Raw genomic sequence first — 26190 nt, 5'->3', positions numbered from 1 at the left:
TATCAGTCCACATAAACATATGAGTAGCTTTGCAAATACTTTGCGTTTGTTTTTTAACCCCTTCAAGACCGAGTCCTTTGATGCACGGATGTCCAGGTCAAATTAATGCAATGTTCCTCCCCGCCTTCTAAGAGCCATAGAGCTATTATTTTTCCACCTTGTCATCTTTTTTGCTATGATCTCTAGTTTTTATTAATATCATACTGGCGAAAAATTTTGATCACGTTTTACAAATTTTTTTCTGATATATAATTTTAAAAAATCAGCAATCCTTTTTTTTTTTGTTTACGCTGTTCACCGTCCAGAAACAATAATGTTATATTTTAATAGATCGGACAATTCTGCATGCTACAATATATAATATATATAATACGGGATCCCAGCTGCCTGACATTATCCTCGGCTCTCGGGACACTGTGTGCAGGACCTCTCTCTCACTGCAGCGGTCCTGCACACATCAAACCCCTTTACAGTCAGGAACGTACATATATGTTCCTGCTGCATGGGGTATGTTCAGCAGGAACATATGTGTACGTATTGCTGACGTGAAGGGGTTAAACAGATTTTAATATTACATGATGTTTCTCTATTTATAGACATTGCTGCATTCACAATTCTGCTGATAAAGCAGTTCAGCTCCACTTCAGCCAGATATGTGACAGCTGACATCTGTCACCTGAGCTCCCATAATGCAATGCCTTCTTTTACCAGCAAACCAATAGATTTGTAGACACGAATCAAGCAACTCAAAACTCAGCACACTATCATACTTTGAAAAGTTTTGGCCCCCTCTGTCCTGCTCTCTCTGCATTTCTCGCGTGAGCAAATCAGATGTCAAAAATGCACACCTTCTTTTGTGTTGGCGCAAAAAATTTAGTGCATGGATCTTGTTAATTCCCCAACTTAGTCTTGACAAAATGAACATACAAAAGAACATATATTTTATAACTTAAGTGCAAAGGTTTCTGTTCATGACGTTACTGGATCCATTCTTAATGGGAATGTGTCATCAGAAAATGACTTATTGTTTAATGTTTTTATGTTAAACATATTTTTTAAGAATTGAGACTTCCTGTTCTGTGTGTAGTGATAAGAAGAGTCTGCAATAAAGTAATCTGTACAGCATTACAGCTTCATGTGACACCAGTAGATAGAGAAGACAATTGCAGCTCCCTGTGGGATGACCTTTTCAAAGGCCACAGAGCACCCTCAATTATGTTTTACATTTATCTCAAGGGGGCAGAGTCTATTGTTGTCTATGCCCATGAGTCTTGTAAAGCATATTACTAAATGCTGTAAAAACACACCCCAGGCAATATGGCAGCCCCCACAACAAGGTACAAATAGTAAAAGAAATAAAAGTTGAGGTCAGAAAAAAGAAACAGATAAAAGGAGAAGTTTAGTATGTGATTCTAATCAGTGAAAGAAAATTTAGGTGACACATTCCCTTTAAAGGGATTCCAATAAATCCTGATGGACCCTATTGACTGTTGATTAGGTCAGCCAGGTTTTCCCTCAAGTGTTCAGTAATTACCAATACAAGCAAAGTGAAATTTACCTGTAGAACATCGGTGTAATCTCCTATAAGCTTTTCCTTCACAAAAACATTGGGTAATGCTGTCTCCATTGTATATTCAAAGAGCTCCTTTGCGAGGCTCTGCCCGTTGTCTGTGGAAATAAATTGTATGTGACATGTTCATTTATAAGCCGTGTATCAAAGATAAGCCAAAAAAAGGGAGGAACCATTTCTTTCACAACCACCCTGTCTCCTAAACTTCCTTACATCTCCGCCTTCTAACTCTCCCTAAAGTGTGAGTAACAATGACTTGCAGATTTTACCGGAAGGGAAATGGGGCATTCCAGGTGACGTACTTTTAGGAATAGATTTTAGAAGGAACTAAAATGAGTAATTCAAATCTAGTCTTATTGTCTTCTTGTTAACTGCAACTCACATTGATGAAATTAGCTATTCTGATGACGCACCCTAAGAGACCAAACATCCTCTTTATTTGTAGGAAAGCAACAAATAGTAAAGTTAGGATCAAATTCAGGCTCATCATCGAAAGAGGCTATGGGACTCTCTTTGTGTTATGATAGAGCCATGTACAAAGAGGCTATATAGCGCATGAAAACATGGAGGTCCTGAGGCTCTGTGCTATCAAATGTCCCGAAGGATCAGACATGTTTGACATTGTTCTCAGAGAGGAAAGCGACCACTTGGGGAGTCTGGTAGCAACTTACCCATTCTTTCTGTATTGACAACATATGAACCATCGGCGAAGCCAAATGATCACATGTATGTGGGAAAAGGGGAATGCATGAGCACTTTAAGTCATAAGCAGTCTGTTGTGTATTGCTATATGGAGTCTAAGTATGGAATATTATTATGTGTGGAGATGATAGTTACACATACTACCATATATGAGGTATGATTTGGAGAAAATAACACTATACCTAACATTATACTTTGCCAGTAGAAAGTATCCGTTTCTGTTATCATTTTAATCGTTTTAAACATTTCAAGATATTTTACGAAATAAGAAAATCATAGCTTATATGTATATCATAAGCAACAATATAATGCAAGATAAAATAAAATAAAATAATTGCACTTATAAAAATTCAGTTCATTTCCTGCAGCACATCAAATAAAAAGGAATAAACTTGCTGCACTCAGGGAGACATGTCAACATTTTTATTTTTATTTGAGTATTCACACCCTGAACAATCAGAGGAATGAGTGAAGGCAGGAAAATGCTGCCACCACACGATCCCCTCCGCGCTCCGTGTCAATGAGAGGAGGCGTGTCCTATAGACTTGCATTATGTAGCCGTCTTCTCATGTGCGTCACTGCCGCGCTGAGCTCAGACATCTCAGGCTTCTGCCAGCTTATTCTCCTGATCGGTCATGGTATGAACACTTAAACACTCTCTGATCAAAACTTTTGATATGTCTGTCTGGCATATAAGATTAAGAAAGTCCAACAGCATGCAGAATCAATCAATTTCTTCAAACTTTTATTGCAAATTTAAGAGAATTCCAGCTGCTTTGCTTTTGGATTTGCAATAAATTTTGAGGAAATTTGATTGAGATACTGGTCAAATACGATTGCTTATGATAGCGTGATTGTTAAAGGGGTTATCCAGTGCTACAAAAACATGGCCACTTTCTTTCAGAGACAACACGACTCTTGTCTCCAGTTCAGGTGCTGTTTGCACTTAAGCTCCATTCACTTTAATGGAACTGAGCAGCAAAACCACGCCTAAGCTGGAGACAAGAGTGGGGCTGTCCCTGGAATAAAGTGGCCATGTTTTTGTACCACTGGATAACCCCTTTAATGTCTGTAACTGACTGTGAGTACCAACTCATGAAGAATGCTCAGCTCCTGAGCATTGCTTTATAGATCAACTGCATGGTAGGTTAAGTTCCTGGTGGCCATGAAATACATTGTATTTCGTATTTATGAGGGGGAAGTACACAATATTAAGCAGGTGGATATAATGTTATAGCTGATCAGTAGAATATTTAGTAACACTTTATCTACACTTTAAAACTTTGACCAAACTTCTGCAAAGTGACTGGCATACATTTTGATTAAATATACTGCTCAGATAATCATCTTCTAGAAGTTTAATAAAGGTAGGGATCAATCTTAATACTTGCCAGCCTATCCTGGGCATAATCATATGCAAGACGGCTATAATTAGCTTTCTGGCTATTGTACAGGTATAGACATCTGCTCACCTCTGTGCAGGAGGCTCTGGGTGACAAAGCACAACACACATGTGATAATCCCTTACAGATGTTCCTCTTAGAATCAGGGCCACATATTTTGTTTATGAAACAGTCAAACATCCTGTTTTGAATATATGAATAAGAAGTTGGGATGTTGATAAAGGAGCCGTCACCTTCCCTGACATAACTAAATTGGAAGCAACATAAAAAAGAAGAGGAAAACACAGGAAACACTTTTTTTTAGTGTTTAACAAGGCTGAAGAATCAACTGTATAATATTATAAACATGTACTTCAGGAGGTGTTAAATGCACTCAGCCAGTGGGAAAAGAAGAAGAAAACACCCTAAATCCACACAGCCACCTAATTTCTGAGCTACGTGTCTGTTGCAATATTCATTATAATCACTGCACTAAAGGGGTACTCCAGCTCTTAATTTTTTTTTAAATAATGCCACCCTTATATAAAACATAAGAAACATCTTGGCCCTGATTTATTAAAGAGTATAACATATACACTGGTGTAAATTGCCCACAGCAACCAATCACAGCTCAGCTTTCAGTTCTAATAAAATAAAAAAGCTGACCTGTAATTGGTTGCTGTGGGCAGTTTACACCAGTGTATATTTTACTCCATTTAATAAATCTGGGCCCTTATGCTTACTTCATCTCCATTCCCCCGCAAACTGTTACCGCTTACAAGACAAACTCATCTAGGCAGTGACAGCCCACTCAGCCAATGTAAGTAAAGGCAAATACAAATGCATGTTTACACATAGTATTACTGTCAGTCTTTTTTCAACCAAAACCAGCAGTGGGTTGAAAACACAAGTGCAAATCTTTTTATTATAATTTTTGCCTTGTCAGTTCCACTCCTGGTTTTGGTTAACAAAAGACTGACACAAATATTATGTGTGAATATAGCAGACTACTGTAAAAACATCAGATTTAAGCCAATCCTTCTTTATTCTACACAGTGTTCACAAACTGTCTTTTTTTCAGGCGTTCAAAGGCCGTGTTTCAGGACAGAAGTCATTTTGGGGCCAAATAGCAGCTGCATAACAGTACATTCACAACTATCATTATTAAATACATTCATTATTTAGCATCAAAATGACAGAGGTTCTGGTCCTATCCTCTACCAAATGACCAGCGCTCACACCTGCTGAAACATGAGCTAGATTATGTGGAAAATCACAGTCTGTGCCTTGCCACAGTCTTGCAGAAACTAGGTGGAGCTTGGCATAAAGTGGCCATGACAGGAGGCATAGCCTCCTCCAATTCTGTACTTATTACAATTTATGCAAACTCAGATTTTAGCATTTTAGCCTTTTAGAAGCATGGTGCACCAGCCACTTATGGGCCTCTTAAAGGGAACCAATTGCCTGGATGGAGCTGATAAGAGCACTAGCAGTACCCAATAGATATTTGAATAACCATTCCTACCATAACTTCTTTGTGTAATGCAATAACTTTAGATGGAGGGAACAGGTATTTTAAAACGGTGTGCTTGGTAGGAACATTACTGCTACTGTATGTAAGCATCAGAGCGGAAACTGGGCCGTGACTAGTCATGTCTCTTTTACTATGAGCATGCTCTACGGGGGTGACTGACTGGTAAAGAGGCTCCTATGTCCCAGCAATATGTGAAGTAGAAGCCTCTTTGTCTGTAAATCACCCCCACATAGCGCACTCACAGGCAGAGAGCCATGACTAGTCACAGCCAAATCTCCACTCCGATGCCTACATTGCAAGGATTTTCATACCCAATGCTCCATCTGCATCTAAGGGTCCTATTTCACAGGTCGACTATGGCCCGACTATGCTAGATCGGTGCTTGTTAACTGGACCTATTAGATGGCCCGATAATCGGGCAGTAAGGGCTGCATGGACATCGTTAGCAATGTCCATGCAGCCCTTGCCCAAACACATGATATCTTACCTCTCCCGGCTCTCGGTCTCCTCTCCTGTGCTCATCAGCTTCCCGGTCCTGGTGGCAGCAGCATCTGAGCAGTCTGTCAGCTGACAGGCCACTCAGATGCTGCAGCCGCTGGGACGGAGAAGCTGTGGAGCACAGGAGAAAAGACCAGGAGCAGGGAGAGGTAAGGTATCAGGTGTTTGGACAATCGTCAGCCGTCGGCCACACACCACTATTACACGTAGCGATGCGCGGTCGGTGCCCGCCGACTTGAGGTCCAAACCTAAACCAACAATCAGCCAATGATTGTTTCATTGGCTGATTGTTGTCAATAATCGGCCAAATCCGCCTGATTCAGACAATTATCGCTCCATGTAATAAGGCCCTAAAAGTTACCGCATTACATACACAAAAAATGTTTATGTACTAAGCAAGAATCCCTGGAATTGAGGTAAAGTGAGGACATTTATGGTTAACTAGTTTATCGGGAATTGCTGAGGATTCTTGTCAAGTACAGACAGAGGACAGGGCTAAGTGATTACTGCTTGCTGCTGTTCAGCTGTCACAACATGTCTGGGCACCCTAAGCGTTTTATCGTTTCTTTTTTTTTTTTATAAATTGTTTATTTTAAGATTTTCAAAATACAGAAAAAATAAACATTAAACAAGCAAACAACATTGTATAAGGGTTCATCAATGAAACAGAGTAAGTATAGTGGTGAATAAGGCGAAACAATGCTGTAAGATGGGGTCCACGACACATTGACCACCGGTAGGGGGTTATGAGAGAGGCCAAGGGGCCTAGAGGTCGCCTGTGTGAGTGCCTGAGGTGGTCACATCTTAGGGCCTTATTATGATTACATCATCGAGTGAGCCCTTGGTAAGCAAATGTGAAGGGAGAAACCCTTAAATCAGAAACGTAACAAACACTGGGGGGGAGACAAGACAAGACATACAGATACAACTAGGAGACAGTTAAACATTAACATTGGTTACAGGAGTCTGACCGGGGGTGTGAAATTGTTCATAATAGGTATCCCACAGCGACCATATTTTTTGAAAGTGATCCACCCTGCCTTCGGCCGATGCGGAGAGATATTCGTTCCTCCGCACCTCTTGTATTCTGTTGACCAACTCCACTGCGGATGGAATGAGGGTTTGTTTCCAGTATCTGGTCAATAAACACTTTGCCGCCGTTAAGAGGTGCAAGAGCAGCCTGGCCGACCGTTTGCCCAAGTTCTTTGGGGGGACATTAAGGATATAAGTTAGGGGGTGTAAGGGTACATCCCGCTGGAGAACCACAGAGACCAGATTTCGGATACCCGACCAGTAGGGTCTCAGTACAGGGCAGTCCCAGAAAATGTGGGGCAATGTCCCCTCGGAGAAGCAGCATCTCCAGCAAGTGGAAGGTGTTTAGGGGAATAATCGGTGAAGAAGGGCGGGAGTGTGGTACCAATGAAACAAAATTTTGTATTGGTTCTCACGGTAAGCAATGCAGGAGGAGGATTTGGTCGCCTGGGACCAAATTATCTGCCAGAGGCCCTTGGAGATAGGTCTGTTAAGATAAGCTTCCCATTTGGCCATGTAGGGGTGGGGTTGATCAAGTTCCTCCGAGGGGGCATTGAGAATAGAGTATATGGACGATATTAATCCCCTGGTCGAGGGTGAGTTCCTACATAACAATTCAAACATTGTGGGTTTGGCAAAAGGTCGGTGTCCAGTAATCACGGAAGCAAACAATGAGATTTGTGCATGAAAATCAGCTGCCCGAAGAGGGAGGCCGAATCGTTCCCTGAGGACTGAAAAGGGTAAGACCTTCCTGGAGAGGGGGCACGATACGTCGGCAAAGTTGAACAAACGGGCCGTTTGCCAAGGCCATATGGTGTCCCGGTGGTGACTTCTCTGCACTAGGTCAGTATAAAGGAATGGTGTCAGGAGGGAAGGTTTGGATTTAAGGGAGAATAGTTTGTCACTCGCGAGCCAAATCTCCCTAGTGTGTCTCATCGGTCCTAGAAGCCAGGACATCGTGCCCGAGTAGCTGGGTGACCAAATCAGTTCGCTAGGGTGGGTAGGCGCCATCCAGAGCTTCTCTATTTCGGTCCACTTATTGAAGGCCTGGAAAGTGGTCCAGGAAGGGATCCTTCGTAAGTGGGCCGCAAGATAATATTTGTGGATATCCGGGAAGGAAAGCCCACCACGGGATTTCCCCGCACACATCACTGTTTTGGAGATCCGGTGGCGCCCCCCACCCCAAACAAACTGCAAGAGGGAACTCTGGAATTTCTTCAATGCTGAGCTTGTGATGGGGATAGGGAGGGTTTCTAGTAAATAGAGGAAGCGGGGTAAGACATTCATTTTTACAGTGGTAATTTTACCAATAAGGGAGAGGGGTAGTTTAGACCATTTCGTTAGTTGAAACGATATTTCCCGGAAGAAATTCGGGAAATTGTGTTTGTAGAGTGAGTGGTAGGACGGGGTAATATTAGTACCTAAATAGCGCAGTCTATCTACCACCCATTTGTAGGGATACGCCAATTGAAGGGCATGAAGTAAAGGAGGGGGGAGATTAATAGGCATGGCCTCCGTTTTACAGGAATTGATTTTATAACCGGAGATGGACCCAAATTCCGTGATGAAGGAGTGAAGGTTGGGGAGGGATACCTGGGGGTTACTGATCGTTAGGAGGATATCATCCGCGAATAATGACAGTTTAAATTCACGGTCCCGTACCCTCACTCCTTGAATGTCAGGGGAGAGGCGGATTCTGGCCGCCAAGGGTTCGATGCTAAGGACAAACAAGAGCGGGGACAGGGGGCATCCCTGCCGAGTCCCATTATGTATCGTGAAAAGGCGGAGAGGTGGCATGCGGAAGGCGGACGCGGGCAGTAGGCGTAGAGTAAAGCATTTGGACTGTCTGCAGAAAAGGCCCAGAGATGCCGTAAGACTTCAGGGCAGCGAACAGAAAGGGCCAGCCTAGCCTATCGAAGGCCTTCTCTGCATCCAGACTCAACAGCAATCCCTGAGAGTCGGTCTTATTCAAGACCTCTATCAGGTCGATGGTCCGCCGGGTGTTATCACCTGCCTGGCGGTTTAGGACAAATCCAACCTGGTCCGCGTGTATGAGACTCGGCAGGAGCACCCCCAATCTAACCGCTAGGATTTTAGTGAAGATTTTGAAGTCCGCGTTTAGCAGGGAGATTGGTCTATAACTAGCTGGGTCAGAGGGGTCCCTCTCGGATTTGGGTATAACAGTAATGAAAGAGTCTAGCATAGGGGATGGGATCCTATCTTCACCCTGCAGGAAGGCATTAAACAAGGCGGTCATGTGTGGAAGTAAAATGTCAGAGAAAGTTTTGTAATATGTATAGGGAAGGCCATCAGGGCCCGGGGATTTAGCTGAGGGAAGGTCCTTAAGGACATCGGTGATCTCCTCTGCTGTGATGGACCTGTTAAGCATGGCTAGGTCGTCGCCTGAGAGTCTAGGCAAGTGACAGTCAGCTAGGTAGGACTGGAGGCAGCGGTCTTTCTCCACGGGATCCCTAGGTAGGGAGTCCGGGAGAGAGTATAGGGAGGAGTAGTATTCGGAAAAAATTGAGGCTATCCGGGTGGGATCGTATGACAGGACACCCGAGCTATCCCTCACCATGTGCGGAGAGTTTTTCACAGTCTGGTCTCTCAATTGTGAGGCCAGTAATTTGTGGGCTTTATTAGCCTTGTCATAGTATTTGTGCCCTTATTGTGGTTGGATGGTACACAGTGTTTGATCAAATGGTATAACCTAATTTTAATTCTATTTCTATAGCAGTTTTTCAATTCTAAATATCTATATTATGCATATATCTTAGCATTTGGAGTGTGCTTTTGGACTCTTCTGTTTTTGAGTCTTTTGGTTTGTCTATACATAACTAGTAAAATCAGTCATAAATCCAAAACATAAAGGGCATGCTGCGGCAGCAAATCTGCAGGTAAATTCAGCTCAATCTCATACTGTAGGGGCCCATTTACACAGAGCAAAAGAGGTGGAATTTAAAGCAGAGCCCATGCCATTGACACCGCTTGAAATAGTTTTGGACATTGACCAGACAGCGGAGTCACGTGAGAAATCCCACTGATCAATGGGACAGGCAGAATTTCAAGCAGCATCCGCATCGCAAGCTCTGCTTACAATTACGCCTCTTTTGCTCTGTGTGAACAGTCTCTAGCAGGGAAAAAAATTTGTTTGAGCGCTGCACTTCTGAATGCAGAAGCACTGCGTATTATATAATTTATGTTAACATGTGCCCCCACAGTTAAAAAACAAAAACAATGTAATAGAGAATACAAAAAATAAATAAAAAAACAAGGCAAAAATAAAATTCCCTCCCCTCCTTTGAAAAAGTGCACCGACTTCAGAAACACTTTCTGACCCAACTGTGTTTTGCTTGGCCATTAGGTGCTCAGGCACACATTTCTGACATGCAGAAGGTTCATTATGTTAAGAGAAAATAATTGCCCCTGGCTCTCACTACATTCAGTATCATACAGAGCATTGCAGTACATAATGCTCAACAAATATAAATATTGGCCCACTTTACATTGTTGTGGGTAAATGGTATTAGTCAAGTAGCTCACCATTCCTGTGTGGTATATTTTGAGGAAGTTACCTCAAAATGATTGAAATAGGTTGTATTATATCATACTGTCTTAATACCAAGCTAAAATTAATATTTGAGCTACACGACATAGATCCAGGTATAGACAGATTAAGAGCTATTGTGTTAAGACTAGGTTTATCTATTCCTTTGTATTATTAGAATAATTCCTTATACATCTTCTCTGAATAGATTTCATTTATTCTGTTATATTCTTCTTATAATGGTGAAAATATGCAAATACTTTTTTTGTGTGGAATTATGTGTAATGATTTGACTCTAGTATGAATTATCCAGTAGGTTATGACCCTACTTATGAATAATGTGTGACTCTTTGCTCCGTTCTACCAGCTGCTTCTCTGGCCTCAAGCTCTAAGGTTATCGGTCACAAGAAACCCTGCTATGTTATATCTATGCCAATCATTAATATTTAATATTCATGTCTGCTATGAATGGGTAAGTAAAAAATATGATCTAAAACTAGATGAACAAATCGTCCTTCTAGTCTCCCACCTCCTGTTCAGACTTGTCAGTAAATCTGGTGTCTTTTTGAGGGGGGTAGGGGGGAGGTATGGTCAGGTATTGTATGGCAATATTGTTCAGGTCCTGATGATAACAATAACAAAATAATGAAAGTTATATTGACAGTGACACTTTAAATCAATACTAACTCACAAAACACATATATAGAGTCAGAAAGGGACAAACACAACCAGACAGTGGGCCCTGATCTGAACCCACCCACTGTCCCTGCCTAATTGCCTCAGTCGACCCTAGGCGGTCACGGACAACCACAAAGACTTTCTTGCACTGAGTACGTGGGACACAAAACACGACAGACAGACAAACACAATAGAGAGTAGTGAACAAAGCCAGGTCAAACCACACGGGCAACGCAGTACAAAATCGGCACACAAAGAATAATCACAGGTCAGGCGGGAGATCAGGAACACGAGTAAGCAGTCAGAAGGGAATTAGGACGGGGAACGCAGGAATAGACTGGGGAGAGCTGGGACCAGGGGTTAACCTAATAGCCAGCGATATCACACTGGCTAACACTTTACTATATACTGGATCAGGAGCCCGGACCAAAGGCTGATTGGTCCGGGCTCCTGAGTCCAGCCGTACTGCAGCTGATGCACTGCAGATTGAGTGGCCGGATGATCCGTCACTCAGTCTGAGTGTAACAAGAAATGATGGTCCTAGCACTCTGTATAAAAAAATATCAAAATCTTTATTTCATTCCAAAAAGTAAAAACAGCTCATGTATGGTGAACAGCAAGGACCTACGCGTTTCGCGCGCATGGATCATGATTATGTGCGCAAAACGCATAGGTCCTTGTTTACCATACATGAGCTGTTTTTACTTTTTGGAATGAAATAAAGATTTTGATATTTTTTTATACGGAGTGCTGGGACCATCACTTCTTGTTACTCTCATCACGAATTGGCAGCTGGCCGAAGCCAGACCCGTGCACTCTCTTTTCTCGTATGAGGATCCGATTTGACCCAAACAAGAGGTGAGCTGACTACTACTATTTCCTTTGTTACTCAGTCTGAGTGCAAGGACTCTCAGCTGTGTGCCGGCCAGCCGGCCGGCAGTCACGTGAGACCACGGCGTCCCTGGGTGCTAGGGACGCCGTCGGGTCTCCATGAAATCACTCGGCTCCGGCGGGAGTGGAGCGACGGCACGCTCCCGAGCCGGCGGCGCCGGAGCCCAGCTGGAGGCAGACGCCGCTGGATCGAGGTGAGGTAAGTTCCTTACATATAGATAAAGATATTAGTTAGGTCTTATTATTTATTAAGAAGCTACACAAAAATGAAAGACAATATAGTGTAGGCATATTTAGGCATTGGTGTTCAATATTCTACATGCTGGCTTTCCTGTGTTCACTTAGTTCCTACCTGACATACACCATGCTGTGCTTTTCACTAGCATTTTGATTAGCAAACAAAACATATCATCATCATCAATATCACATGTGGTTACCATGACAAATCATCAAGTATTATTTCAAGCAATATAAACATAAAGGTTGTTGTTGTTGTATAGGCTTAATAAAAAAAAATAATTTTAATTCACATATCTGTCCAGTTTAGCTACAAAATTTGTATGTGTCTCTTAACTATGTGTCTTGAAAAATCAGCAGTAGGGATTGAACCATATATGTTGTTACTGGAAAACCATGTTGTTATTGGGGTCTTTTTATGAACCTCCACACTTAGAAGAAGGTTCTACCCCAATTGTGGATCATAAAACAGAAAAGCATAATCACATGGTATATTCAGCTTAGGTAATATGCAAACATGTTATAATCCTACTTTTCTACTGACCTGCATATCCTGTGTTATACCTTGGAGCTACTTTTACAATTCTGCAGGAAGTCATTATAGATGTTCAACAAACATTCACACCACTAAAACGTAGCTGAGTTCCTATAATTAGATAACTCTATAGTAACTGGTGTAAAGACTTTGAATGTGCTAAAGCATATAGGGGGAAATTTATCAAGACTGGCATACTAATCCGCCACTCTTAAATAAACCCCAGGCCCCTTTTCCCCAGCTGAGTTTACTAAGAGGCGCACAAATGTGGCCATTCCGCATAAATCTACACCTTTTTGGCTGGTTTACCCCGTACATCTTAATAAATCAAGCGTGTGAGAAGGCCACGCCCCCTCCACACCTTGCTGCGTCCCCCCCCCCCCCCCCACCTGATGCAGCTGGCATACGTCACAGAGAGGAGGCAAATCTGCCCCTTTTCTGTGGCATATGGCAGGGGAGCATGCTATTATTACCAGTACTACTGTAATTCTGGGTCAGTGCAAGATAAATAAAACAAAATTACTGTCATTTTACGATTTTTTTTTAATCTGTTATTTATGTGAATTCTAAAATAATGTTCATATGTAAACACACAGTTTGATACAAAATCCTAAACTAATAATTCTAAGACTACTAAAAAAAACCAAGGTTACACCAGGTCTCAATATAAACAACTGAAAACATTGTATTTATTACATATCTTACTTATTTGGTCTAGCTCCACTGCGAAATATGGAATATCAAATTCATCAAGGTGGTCCTTTATCTAGAAAAGAAAAAAATTACATTAAGCTTCTGTCTATAGTGAGAGCTATACATTGAGATCTCTTAGAAGGCTAAAACTGCATTCACAAGGTGTCTTCAGAAGGCCTAGTCCTCTCAAGAGGGTCAATATTCATAGAACTCAAGATCTTTCAGAGAATAACCTGATCTGGGTGGGTTGATTGTCATGTGTTATGCTGAAAGGAGCATAGTATTGGAAAGGTCTCACTGTATATATAGTTTATATACAACAATACTGTACTGAGAACAAGGGGAGGACAGTCAGAGGAATAGAACATTTGCTGCTCTTCATGGATGTCACTGACATGTTGTATACTGCAAGTTATAGTTATGAATAAAAATGAAAATAGGAAATAATAATTTCCTATTATTTCCTATGATATTGACAGAAGTGATCTATTTGGACAACTTTAGGCAATGCATTTTGTACAATGCTTGTCTTGAAATTCATCCCCTTATACTTCTGTTTGCTGTATCTGACAGCCTCTGCACAGTGAGCGGTGTTATTATCATCTCTTCCTGTGCTAGAAGCTAGAAACATAGTGAGCAGTGATAGCTATAAACAATATCTGGGCAACCGCTAATTTCTCATCTTGCCCCGGAGTAACATCATCCACATAGGTTACTCTCTAGTTGTATTGAGTATACCGTGTTGCTTATTACTACTGCCAGGCACCAGAAGTTCACATGTAAATAATAAACAATACATTTTTTTCATAAAGTGTTATTACAAACTAATATAACTTTCTTAAAGCAATGTAATAAAAATTAATTTTTAATCTCCGGAGTACCCCTTTAATGTTCTGAGAGGGCTCAAGCATCATGAATGCTACTAAGTTCATCTGTAGAACATTTTATGGATTTCATTAGACTTTTTGATTACTTTTTAAATTCATCAAAAGCTACAGTATAACTTAGTTACATTTTGATCAATATGATAATTCATTTGGGGAAGAGCAAAGCAGATAACATGCCTGTTTACGTCTCCTACAAAGTTGGCGACCAAAGTGAATTATTCTGTTTTGTTTCTGCCGCCATCTGTTGTCTGACTTTTTGAGTGATTTTGTACAAAGCTGTTTTAACAGAAGACAATTCTGTTCAATTTTCATTCAATTTTTATTAGTGGTAAGAAGCAGTTCTAAAGCTCTTAATGCTGAATTAATGTATCGTTGCACAGCACATTACGGCAAACATGGGGTTTTGATTCATTTGAAGAACATTATTGATTTTAATAAAATGTGTAAGCATGAACTAACTTGCTATTTAAATGTGCCAGGAATTGCTGAGGGCACTGTGTTTAGGGAAGGAGAAAACCTGCATTTTTTTCAGCATTGTTTAACATGTACAAACTGATGCCATGTGGTATTTCTGCAAACAAACCTAAGGCGTATAGATGTCTCCCCACTCAAACAGGATGGACTAACTCTTAATCTAGAGCATTGTAGACAAAGATATGTAAGGATGCTGGTGAATCCTACCCATTGCTATCAGTGAACATCTACATTCTCATGGATCACTCATAATATTATTCATGCAACCAACACCCCAATAATATAGCAGTTGGCATCATCTGCTGAAGATTGCATACTACACCAACACAAACAAACAAATCTTAGACTATGTTACCACGCCGGAAATAAAAGCTAAAAACAGGTTAAAAAAACACAGCTGTATTTTGAATCTAATTATGTGCTACATTAAAATGTATTAAAAAAAAAAAACACAGCCGTCTATGCACACATTGTAAAAAAAATGGTTTGACCTGTAATGCAGGTATGCAAAATGAAAGTTCCAACAGTACTGTGGTAGAATAATGATGGCAAAAAAGGCCTAGGTGGATGGATGTTGGTCAACCACTAACCCCCAAAAATGGCTCCACAAGTCAACTTTTAAATGTGCCAAAAAAGGTAAAATAAGGCTATGTTCACACAATGTTTCTTGAGGTGGAAACGCAGCTGTAACTAAAGAGCATGATCATTATTTACGGCCATAATTATCAACATATGGCTGCATTTTCACCTAAAAAAAAAAGGTTGCCTGAACATAGCCTAAGGTTACATTCCCACATCTTACTTTGGCCATTTGATAGCTGTCTTTTTGGATGGCCAAATAATGACCGTCATTTGTGCAATCATGGCTATCATTATGGAATAATGGACATTAGTTGGACTCAAAATGATGGCCGTTCTAAAAGCCATCAAAAAATGACTGTGTGTGAACAAAAGAGCTAGCTAAGAAACGGTGCAAGCTTAGAATAGACAGTCTGTAGCTATGTTCCCACTATTTAAAAATAAGGGCAAATAACAGACATTATTACTGATCGTGACCATTAATAACAGCTGTAATTTTGCAACATTCAGCATTATTTGTTCTTATTTTTACCTAGTGGGAGCATAGCTTCAGGGTTTACACACAGTATTTTGGTTGGCAATCTTACCAAAACAGAATAAAAAGATGCAAATCACAGTTTTTTTCTTTGTCGGTTTGACTTCTTGGACAAAAATTAGGATTAAAATACTGGCCCAGATTTATCAGTCTGTCCGTGGCATAAATGTATCTGATTTTTGTGGCAGAAATCAATCACGGCTTGACTTTCATTTTTCAAAATAAGCTGAGAGGTTGTTACCTCTCTGAGACAAAAATTAAACACATCTGTGTCTCGGATAGATTGATAAATCTGAACCACAGTGTGTAAACCCAGCTGATATCTTCCTACTGCACACGGGGTGCTGAGGATGAAGGCAAGTTTCTTACCTTCCTCCCATGCGCAGTTTCCATGATTAGGAATCTAATCCTTATGCTAAAAGTTGTTTTGGTGCACTGGGCGCAGGACTAGGGCCCCCACTGCACCGATCCGTCCTGGCCAGCCCACTGCAAAACAACATATTAGCATAATTAAACTCCTAATATCATGGAAACTGTGCCGGGAATGAAAGTAAGAACTTTACCTTCATCCTTCATAACCTATATGCTATAGGGATGGGATATATCAGCAGATTAGATGCTTCTAACCTCTTATAGTTTCCCTTTAATTAAAAGTGCTTGGCTTAGGACCATTGGGCAACACTGGTCTAGAGGTCCCATAATCTCCACAATGTCATGTTACTTCAAAAGGAAAAGTGGTGACATATATAGGTAACAGAGTAAATAAGATACAGAGTAAGAACAATGAATGAAATTACTTTTGAACAGTTCTCACAAGAACTCTTGCTGAAGATTACAACATCACTGCTGTTGATGTATTGCTGGATTGTAGCCTGTAAAGAGGACTTTTCGTTGTTATTTCCCCATTCACTCTCTTCCTTCTCATCTATTTTGTAGGATCTGATGTCTGGTTTCTTCACATCTCGATTTCCTTTAGCTAATTCTAAAAGAAATAAAAGGTTAATATTCAGTTAGTAAAGGTTCATTAATCTTCGTCATACTATCAAGTCAGGTGGTGAGGTAAAATACAGACTTCAACAACAACAACAATGTATTTAAAGTGAATCTGTCAGCTTGCTACTAGGTATGCTAACAGGGAGAGGTGAAGAGGAAGAGGTGTACTTCTGTAGTTCCAGAACTCCTTCACTGCATTTCATCTAGACAGGAATAGTTTCATGGACTTCAATGAAAATAAAGGTACAGTCCCAGTTAGATACCCATGGGTGTCCATAACTCAATAAAACAATGTTAAACACAACCTTAATAATGGCAACTTTTTATATTAAAATTACAGTGGTACCTTGGTTCTCAAACCGCTTGGTTCTCTAACAGCTTGGAGCTCAACACAGTATTTTCAAAGCCCCGAGTCTTGAAGTGCAGTAATATTGCGATATTCGAACAAAACTTTATCTTGAAGCAATGTTCAGAATTCAAACTTTGCTCAGTATCTGAAAATTTTTACGTGCATGGATGGTGGGTTGTTCCTGGTGAGTTTACCACTGGTGAGGCTTCTCATACAGTACTGTATAAGACAGCTGGAGTGCATATACCATACAGTAGTAGCACTGTCAGTGCAACACTATCCCTCATCCTGTACAGTACTGTATAAGATTGCTGGAGTGCATATACAGTACAGAAGTAGTACAGTCAGTGCACCACCATCTCCCATCCTGTACTGTATAAGACAGCTGGAGTGCATATACCATACAGTAGTAGCACTGTCAGTGCACCACCATCTCCCATCCTGTACAGTACTGTATAAGACTGCTGGAGTGCATATACAGTACAGTAGTAGTACAGTCAGTGCACCACCATCTCCCATCCTGTACTGTATAAGACTGCTGGAGTACATATACAGTACAGTAGTAGTACAGTCAGTGCACCACCATCTCCCATACTTTACTGTATAAGATTGCTGGAGTGCATATACAGTACAGTAGTAGTACAGTCAGTGCACCACCATCTCCCATCCTGTACTGTATAAGACTGCTGGAGAGCATATACAGTACAGTAGTAGTACAGTCAGTGCACCACCATCTCCCATCCTGTACAGTATAAGACTGCTGGAGTGCATATACAGTACAGTAGTAGTACAGTCAGTGCACCACCATCTCCTATCTTGTATGCACTGTATAAGACTGCTGAAGTGCATATACAGTACAGTAGTAGTACAGTCAGTGCACCACCATCTCCCATCCTGTACAGTATAAGACTGCTGGAGTGCATATACAGTACAGTAGTAGTACAGTCAGTGCACCACCATCTCCTATCTTGTATGCACTGTATAAGACTGCTGGAGTGCATATACAGTACAGTAGTAGTACAGTCAATGCACCACCATCTCCCATCCTGTACTGTATAAGACTGCTGGAGTGCATATACAGTACAGTAGTAGTACAGTCAGGGCACCACCATCCCCCATCCTGTACAGTACTGTATAAGACTGCTGAAGTGCATATACAGTACAGTAGTAGTACAGTCAGTGCACCACCATCTCCCATCCTGTACTGTATTAGACTGCTGAAGTGCATATACAGTACAGTAGTAGTATAGTGAGTGCACCACCATCCCCCATCCTGTACAGTACTGTATAAGACTGCTTGAGTGCATATACAGTACAGTAGTAGTACAGGCAGTGCACCACCATCTCACATCCTGTACAGTACTGTATAAGACTGCTTGAGTGCATGTACAGTACAGCAGTAGTACAGTCAGTGCACCACCATCTCCCATCCTGTACTGTATAAGACTGCTGGAGTGCATATACAGTACAGTAGTAGCACAGTCAGTGCACCACCATCTCCCATCCTGTACTGTACAAGACTGCTGGAGTGCATATACAGTACAGTAGTAGCACAGTCAGTGCACCACCATCTCACATCCTGTACAGTACTGTATAAGACTGCTGGAGTGCATATACAGTACAGTAGTAGCACAGTCAGTGCACCACCATCTCTCAAACTGCCTTCTGGAACCAATTAAGTTCGAGAACCGAGGTACCAATGTATTTGTAACTTTACAACATGATTGTTTTAGTGTAATATATGCAACCAGGGTACATTGGACTAGCTGCTAACCCAAGTACTATGCCTCAAATGGATTAAACTAAAGACTTTGTACAGAGATTGATATAACGGATGAAAAAAGACAGATTGCAAAAACGTATTATGGACCTAGCCTTACTGTTTAAATCAAGTTTTCTTTAATATATTTAAAATAATTTTTGGTAATTTTTTTTTAATCTTTCATTTTACTATGACGTTCAGTTCTGCTGTAAAGTAGCCTGAACAGCATTACAGTATAGGGTGATACAAGAAGATATAGATTGCAATAAATGAAGCTCACAAGCTTTCACTCTCCCCCTCCCCCATTTGGAATGAACTCTTGAAAAATAATGTTTCCACTTTATGTCAGTGGGACAGGTGCAGTCCATTGTTGTCTATGTCTATGGAGCTATAAAGCCTACAGCTAAATGCCATTAAACAGTTTAGAAAATATGTCTGTTCTTATATTAATGTAGAAACATGAAATTACAATTAGAAAGCACAAACAGAAAAAGAACATGTTTCAGTATGTGGCTCTAATCCATAAAAAAAATAAAGTGATACATGCCCTTTAAGGCAACACAGAACAGATGGAAGACAACATGTTGTATATAGTATTTCATGTTTCAATTAAAAAAAAAAGGGAAAATAGTGCAGTAGAGAAAGCTGGTGAGTCCTGGTCCTTTTTCTCTGCCAACATAGTGTGATTAATAGTTCTGCTTGTATATAAGAAAAGTAAGTGAAGACAGAGTAGATGGAGAGCTGAGCCTAGATTATGGAACTGGGGGTAGAGCGGTGGGAGGGGATAGAACAGTCACTAGTGATAAGAGGAAAGGAAATATGGACAAACATATTAAATGTATGTATACAAATGCTCACTAATAAAGCTGAGGAATTAGAACTCATAATGGTGGATGAGAAATACGATATAGTGGGGATAAGCGAGACATGGCTGAATGAGAGCTATGACTGGGCCGTTAATATCCAGGGTTATAGTCTATTCAGAAATTACCATAAAAATAAGAAAGGGGGAGGGGTCTGCCTATATGTTAAATCCTGCCTTAAGTCCATTCTGTGGGAGGATATAAGTGATGATAATGTGGAATCTCTTTGGGTAGAAATAAGGGGAGGGACGAAGAATATTAAAATTCTTATAGGAGTGAGTTATAAACCTCCAAGTATAGTGGAAAAAGCAGAAAATGTCCTTATAAGACAAATAGTTGTGGCAGCGAAGCAGAGTGAAGTCATTATTATGGGGGACTTTAACTACACAAATATCAACTGGAAAGCAGAAACCTGCAGCTCCAGGAAGGGAAGCTGGGTTTTGGAAATAGTAAAAGATAATTACCTTTCCCAACTAGTACAGGAACCAACAAGAAGGGGGGGACTCCTCGACCTGATCTTAATCAATAGGCCAGACAAAAATAGAGGTGGGGGGTCACCTAGGTAATAGTGACCATACCATAGGAAGTTGATTATAGGAAGTTGGTCAGTAAAATTATTAGTAGAGGGCTACAAAAACATTAAATTTCAGACAGGCTAATTTCCATACACTAAGAGAGGACATTGGGGACATAGACTGGGACAATGCCTTCAGAAATAAAAGTACACAAGAGAAATGGGACATATGTAAGAGCATGCTGGCTAAATCGTGTGAACGACACATACCATATGGGAATAAAAGTAGGAGAAATAGGAGAAATCCAATGTGGTTAACTTCAGCTGTAAGGGGTGCAATAAATGATAAGAAACAAGCATTCAGACTGCTAAAACAAGAAGGTAGTGAGGAAGCATTGAGCAACTATAGACAGAAGAATAGAATGTGTAAAAAGCAAAGATAAGAAGCAAAAAACTGAAAACTGAAAAAAAATAATTTGGGTGTAATGGTGGAGGGGGAAGAGGAAAAGGCCAATCTACTAAATACATTCTTCTCTACTGTATTCACAGAGGAGAATCCCATGCTGGGACTAGGGGAAAATGTATGCAAATGGGTAAGTAACTGGTTGAGTGATAGAAAACAGAGGGTGGTCATTGATGGAACATATTCAGATTGGGTTTTAGTTACTAGAGGGGTACCACAAGGGTCAGTGCTGGATCCACTTCTTTTTAATATTTTTAATAATGATCTTGTAGAGGGGCTACAGAGTAGAATCTCCATTTTTGCAGATGATACTAAACTGGGTAGAGTAATCAGCACAGAGGAGGATAATATCATATTACAGAGGGATTTGGAGAATCCGGAGGCTTTAATGTGGATAAATATAAGGTTATGCACTTGGGCCATAGAAATAATAAATACAGTTATGTGCTAAATAATAAAACACTGGGTAAAACTTCCTCCAAAAAGGACCTAGGGGTATTGGTGGACAGTAAACTCAACTTTAATGATAATGGGATGCATCAAAAGAGGTATAAATGCTAAAGATAAGAACATAGTTTTGCCTCTTTATAAATCACCGGTCAGACCACACATGGAATACTGTGTACAGTTTTGGGCACCGGTATATAAGAAGGACATGGCTGAACTGGAACGGGTACAGAGGAGGGCAACAAAGGTCATAAAGGGAATGGGTAAGTTACAGTACCAGGACAGGTTATCAAGCTTGGGGTAATTTTTGCTAGAAAAAAGACGTCTTAGGGGCGATCTGATCACAATGTACAAATATATGAATGGACAGTACAGAGGTCTTTTTAGTGGTCTTTTTACTCCTAGGTCTGTAACCATGACAAGGGGGCATCCTCTACATCTAGAGCAGTGATTTTCAACCAGTGTGCCGCGGGGAAAGTTCCCCAAACTATGGTGCCCCTGTGTTTTGTTCCCCGGCAATGCGCAGCGATCAGTGGCGGATTATAATGTGGGCGGTTGCGTGGTGCGCTGCGGCGGGCTGTGATGCACGCATCCAATTAACCTGTGCGCTACGGCCCGCCTCAGAGCACCACACTCCCGGTCTTCGCTGATTGGAGCAGCACGTCCGGGCCCTATGGGCGGCCAGTAGGTTAGGCGGACAGCAGCAGCGACCATCTCGGAGGAGGTGAGGAGGAAGGGGGGGAGAGAAACCTGGGGATGGGGGAGAGAAACAGCAGAGAGAAGCAGAGGGGAGAGAAGTATGGTGGAGAGAAGCACAGGAGAAAAGCAGGGGGGGAGAAGTATGGTGGAGAGAAGCACAGGGGAGAGAAGCACAGGAGAGAAGCAGGGGGGGGGAAGTATGGTGGAGAGAAGCACAGGAGAGAAGCATGGGGGAGAGAAGCACAGGAGAGAAGCAGGGGGAGAGAAGCACAGGAGAGAAGCAGGGGGGAGAAGTATGGTGGAGAGAAGCACAGGAGAGAAGTATGGTGGAGAGAAGCACAGGGGAGAAGTATGGTGGAGAGAATCAGGGGGGAGAAGTATGGTGGAGAGAAGCACAGGAGAGAAGCATGGGGGAGAGAAGCACAGGAGAGAAGCAGGGGGGAGAAGTATGGTGGAGAGAAGCACAGGAGAGAAGCAGGGGGGAGAAGTATGGTGGAGAGAAGCACAGGAGAAAAGCATGGGGGAGAGAAGCAGGGGGGAGAAGTATGGTGGAGAGAAGCATGGGGGAGAGAAGCACAGGAGAGAAGCATGGGGGAGAGAAGCATGGGGGAGAGAAGCAGGGGGGAGAAGTATGGTGGAGAGAGGCACAGGAGAGAAGCATGGGGGAGAGAAGCACAGGAGAGAAGCAGGGGGAGAGAAGCACAGGAGAGAAGCAGGGGGGAGAAGTATGGTGGAGAGAAGCACAGGAGAGAAGTATGGTGGAGAGAAGCACAGGGGAGAAGTATGGTGGAGAGAATAAGGGGGGAGAAGTATGGTGGAGAGAAGCACAGGAGAGAAGCATGGGGGAGAGAAGCACAGGAGAGAAGCAGGGGGGAGAAGTATGGTGGAGAGAAGCACAGGAGAGAAGCAGGGGGGAGAAGTATGGTGGAGAGAAGCACAGGAGAAAAGCATGGGGGAGAGACGCAGGGGGGAGAAGTATGGTGGAGAGAAGCATGGGGGAGAGAAGCACAGGAGAGAAGCATGGGGGAGAGAAGCATGGGGGAGAGAAGCAGGGGGGAGAAGTATGGTGGAGAGAAGCACAGAGAGAAGCAGGGGGGAGAAGTATGGTGGAGAGAAGCACAGGAGAGAAGTAGGGGGGAGAGGTATTGTGGAGAGAAGCACAGGAGAGAAGCACAGGGGAGAGAAGAAAACAGGCCCAGGTTTCACACTGAGTGAGTATAAATACATTTAGAATCTATATTATTAACTATATGTATAATATGTACTGTTTTAGTGTCATTTTGTGCCCCAGGATTTTTTAAGTATAAAAAGTGTGCCGCGGCTCAAAAAAGGTTGAAAATCACTGATCTAGAGGAAAGATTTTACCATCAGCATCGACGCGGGTTCTCTACTGTACGAGCGGTAAGACTGTGAAACTCTCTGCCATATAATATTGTCATGGCCGATTCATTAAATAAGTTTAAGAGAGGCCTGGAAGCTTTTTTTGAAAAATATAATATTACAAGTTATGGGCATTAGATTTCCGGTGATACGTTGATCCAGGGATTATTCTGATTGCCATTGGAGTCGGGGAGGAATTTTTCCCTGTGATGGGGCAATTGTCATCTGCCTTATAGGGGTTTTTGCCTTCCCCTGGATTAACACATTAGGGTTTTCCTAGGTTGAACCTGATGGACTTTTGTCTTCTTTCAACCTTATTTAATATGTTACTATTAATTAAATTTAAAAGCTCTTTGGAAATACTTATGTGACCATTTTGGCCATTGACTGTCTGGAGCAGTCACATGCCGGTACAGCAGGCAACCACTTGAGCAGAGGTTCTAAAGCAGGGAGAAATTAAAAAGTGAATATGAACTTTTTTCTTATGTTATACCAATTTTAGCTGCTGGATTTCAATCCTGTGATTTGTTTTATCCCAAAACTCCTGAAAGACCATAACAATAGTTTTAAAGTAATATGCAGTGATTCTAGCATAGAAAGTTCCTTTATTCCTTCTGTGTTATATTTTGCCTCCATTTGTCCTCCATGATGCTTTGTTACCGTGGGTAAGCATTGGACAGAATTACTCTCTCTTTCCCTTTTATTCTGACCTTCCAATCTAGTCTACATTTCTAACAATACTAGAGAGGATGATGACAGGGGGATGCTCAGTGTCCCTCCAGTGTCCCCCTGCCATCATCCTCTCCATCAGCCACAGCCCGCACAGCACTGGGAGTCGGGTCGTGACATCACCATTTTATCCAGGAAGTGAAGCCTTGATGGAGTAGTAAGTGCAGGGAAAAAAGCACTTTATAAGCATTTACCGTAATAAGTGTATAGTGGTAATTTGTATAACTTTGGGGGGGGCAATACAATACCTCAATAAAAATTTTTGCCGGACTTCTCCTTTAGGGGGCCTTCACACATACCGGATCCGCAGCGGAGTTCACGCTGCGAGTTTGCAGCGAAATCTGCTGTGGATCCTGGTATAGTGAAGGCCTATGGGGTCACATACCCGCAGCACTTCATTAGCACTGGAAAGCCTCTTTGACTTTTCATAATAAAGTATTTTTCTATGTTCTAGACCAGTGCTTCTGAGAATATCCCATACAAAGAGCAGCTGTGATAATACCTGATGCACTGAGTATAATTATATCACCTGTGAAACACTAAGGAAATCCTCAAAACATGACCCATTGGTGAGGCCTGAGGACTGGAATTGAGAAGCACTGTTCTAGAAGTACAGATAGATATATGAAAGGTACCATGTGTCTCCCTGTCCTAACAGCTATGTAACAGTGTGAACATGTTGGAATGGGAATTGCAGCTGACAGATTCCCTTTAATATTCCAGCTGCTGCCTCAAGTGCAGTCCCTTCTTGTTCGGTGCACAAAGCTACCTGTATTAGGGTGCGTTCACACCTACAGGATCTGCAGCAGATTTGATGCTGTGTTCAGTTATTTAAATGAAATCTGCTGCAGAAAATCAGCTGCAGATCCTGTAGGTGTGAACGCACCATTAAAGTGTATCTGTCGGCACGGCCGCTGCTGGGTCAACAGCCAACAGCTCTGTTAATCCAGAAGTTCAGGTCTCCATGGATATGAACACCCAATGAGACCGTGCATGCAACCCACATTGGATCAGAATGGGGGTTGCACGCATTATGATCTTATTGCAATCTACAGGTGACTGCATACTGGACCTACAGGACATGGCTATTGTTATAATATAACAATAGCACTGATAGACCAACTGCATATATAGGATAAAAAAAGTGGAGAAAAATCAGACTTCAAGTTGGTCCACTGCAAGTTGTGAAAAATTTTACATTTTATGTTCAGATGAGAAAATATAAAGGCACATAGCTGATAGATGGACAAGGAATATCAGTGTGTGCAACATTTAAATTTAAATAACCATTTGAATCTCAATGGTTATAATAGTCAGGCATTTTAGCGGAAAAAGACGGCCCTTTATTGGTGATTATGGCAGCAAATAATGAACATGCTGGAACATAGTCAATAGATGAAATAGTATTTATTGTTTAATAAACAAATTCTGCATAAGGTATGGGCTTCATACATACAGGTTTATAGGATACCTTGTAGTATTTCCACAGCATGGACAAGCATAATGATAAGTGCCACTTACAATAGTCTCTAATCATAGCTGAGCCATAACACATATTCATCTAAATGATAGAAACAATGGCTTTGCAACTGTGTTTGTTGTGGCACAACTTCAAAGGCGCTCAGTGTACAGTCTGATCATAGGAGAAATCTATACACTGCATCTATTTAGTCATAGAAAATATATTCTATAATATATTACTAACATAACATCTTACCTGCCTTGTAGAGACGCAAGCTTTTCACCTGATTCTCATTGGCAATAACAATCTTCCCTTTCTTCACAGAATTGCCCATTTTGAGGCTGTGGGACCATCATCAGTGACAGTTCCAGAATGAAGAAGACTGGATTTGCTATCTCATCGGCTATCAGCACCTGACTGTTGACCTTAGATACCACAGGGATGAAACAAAGGCTGTCTCTTGCTTCTTCCTTCTAGTGTTACATGTCAAACCTTTGCACCTTACACTAAAGCATACCAGCTAGCACTACAGTCTATGAAAAACTTTTCCTGTTGAATCTGTATATTATGTGTACAACTGGCTAGGGAAACATTATGCAGCACTTGTCCTTTGAGGGCTGCTTTTATTGTTTACCACTGTTGTATGATCCAGGGATTTGGATACAGGTCTTTCATCAAATGTTAATAGGAACAGTCCTTAGCGCTGTGGCGTATACTGTAGCTTGCAGCATTTTAAAATAATTTAAATGTGTGGA

General features: G+C 41.5%; 1 protein-coding gene across 1 annotated transcript in view; it reads right to left on the bottom strand.

Moving 5' to 3' along the window:
• Positions 1-25770, bottom strand: part of TXNRD1 (thioredoxin reductase 1) — a 46851-nt gene extending 21081 nt beyond the window's left edge. The window contains exons 1-4 of the mRNA XM_069973671.1: positions 25691-25770; positions 16572-16756; positions 13312-13372; positions 1559-1668 (exon numbers count right to left, since the gene is read on the bottom strand). Coding sequence (XP_069829772.1) covers positions 1559-1668; positions 13312-13372; positions 16572-16756; positions 25691-25769 — 435 coding nt within the window. The 5' untranslated portion in view covers position 25770. The remainder of the gene's footprint in view (positions 1-1558; positions 1669-13311; positions 13373-16571; positions 16757-25690) is intronic.
• Between the last annotated feature and the right edge of the window lie 420 nt (positions 25771-26190).

The sequence above is a fragment of the Dendropsophus ebraccatus genome, chromosome 1 (genome assembly GCF_027789765.1).
Source record: "Dendropsophus ebraccatus isolate aDenEbr1 chromosome 1, aDenEbr1.pat, whole genome shotgun sequence".
Lineage (NCBI taxonomy): Eukaryota > Metazoa > Chordata > Amphibia > Anura > Hylidae > Dendropsophus > Dendropsophus ebraccatus.
This window is presented reverse-complemented; position numbering and strand designations above follow the sequence as displayed.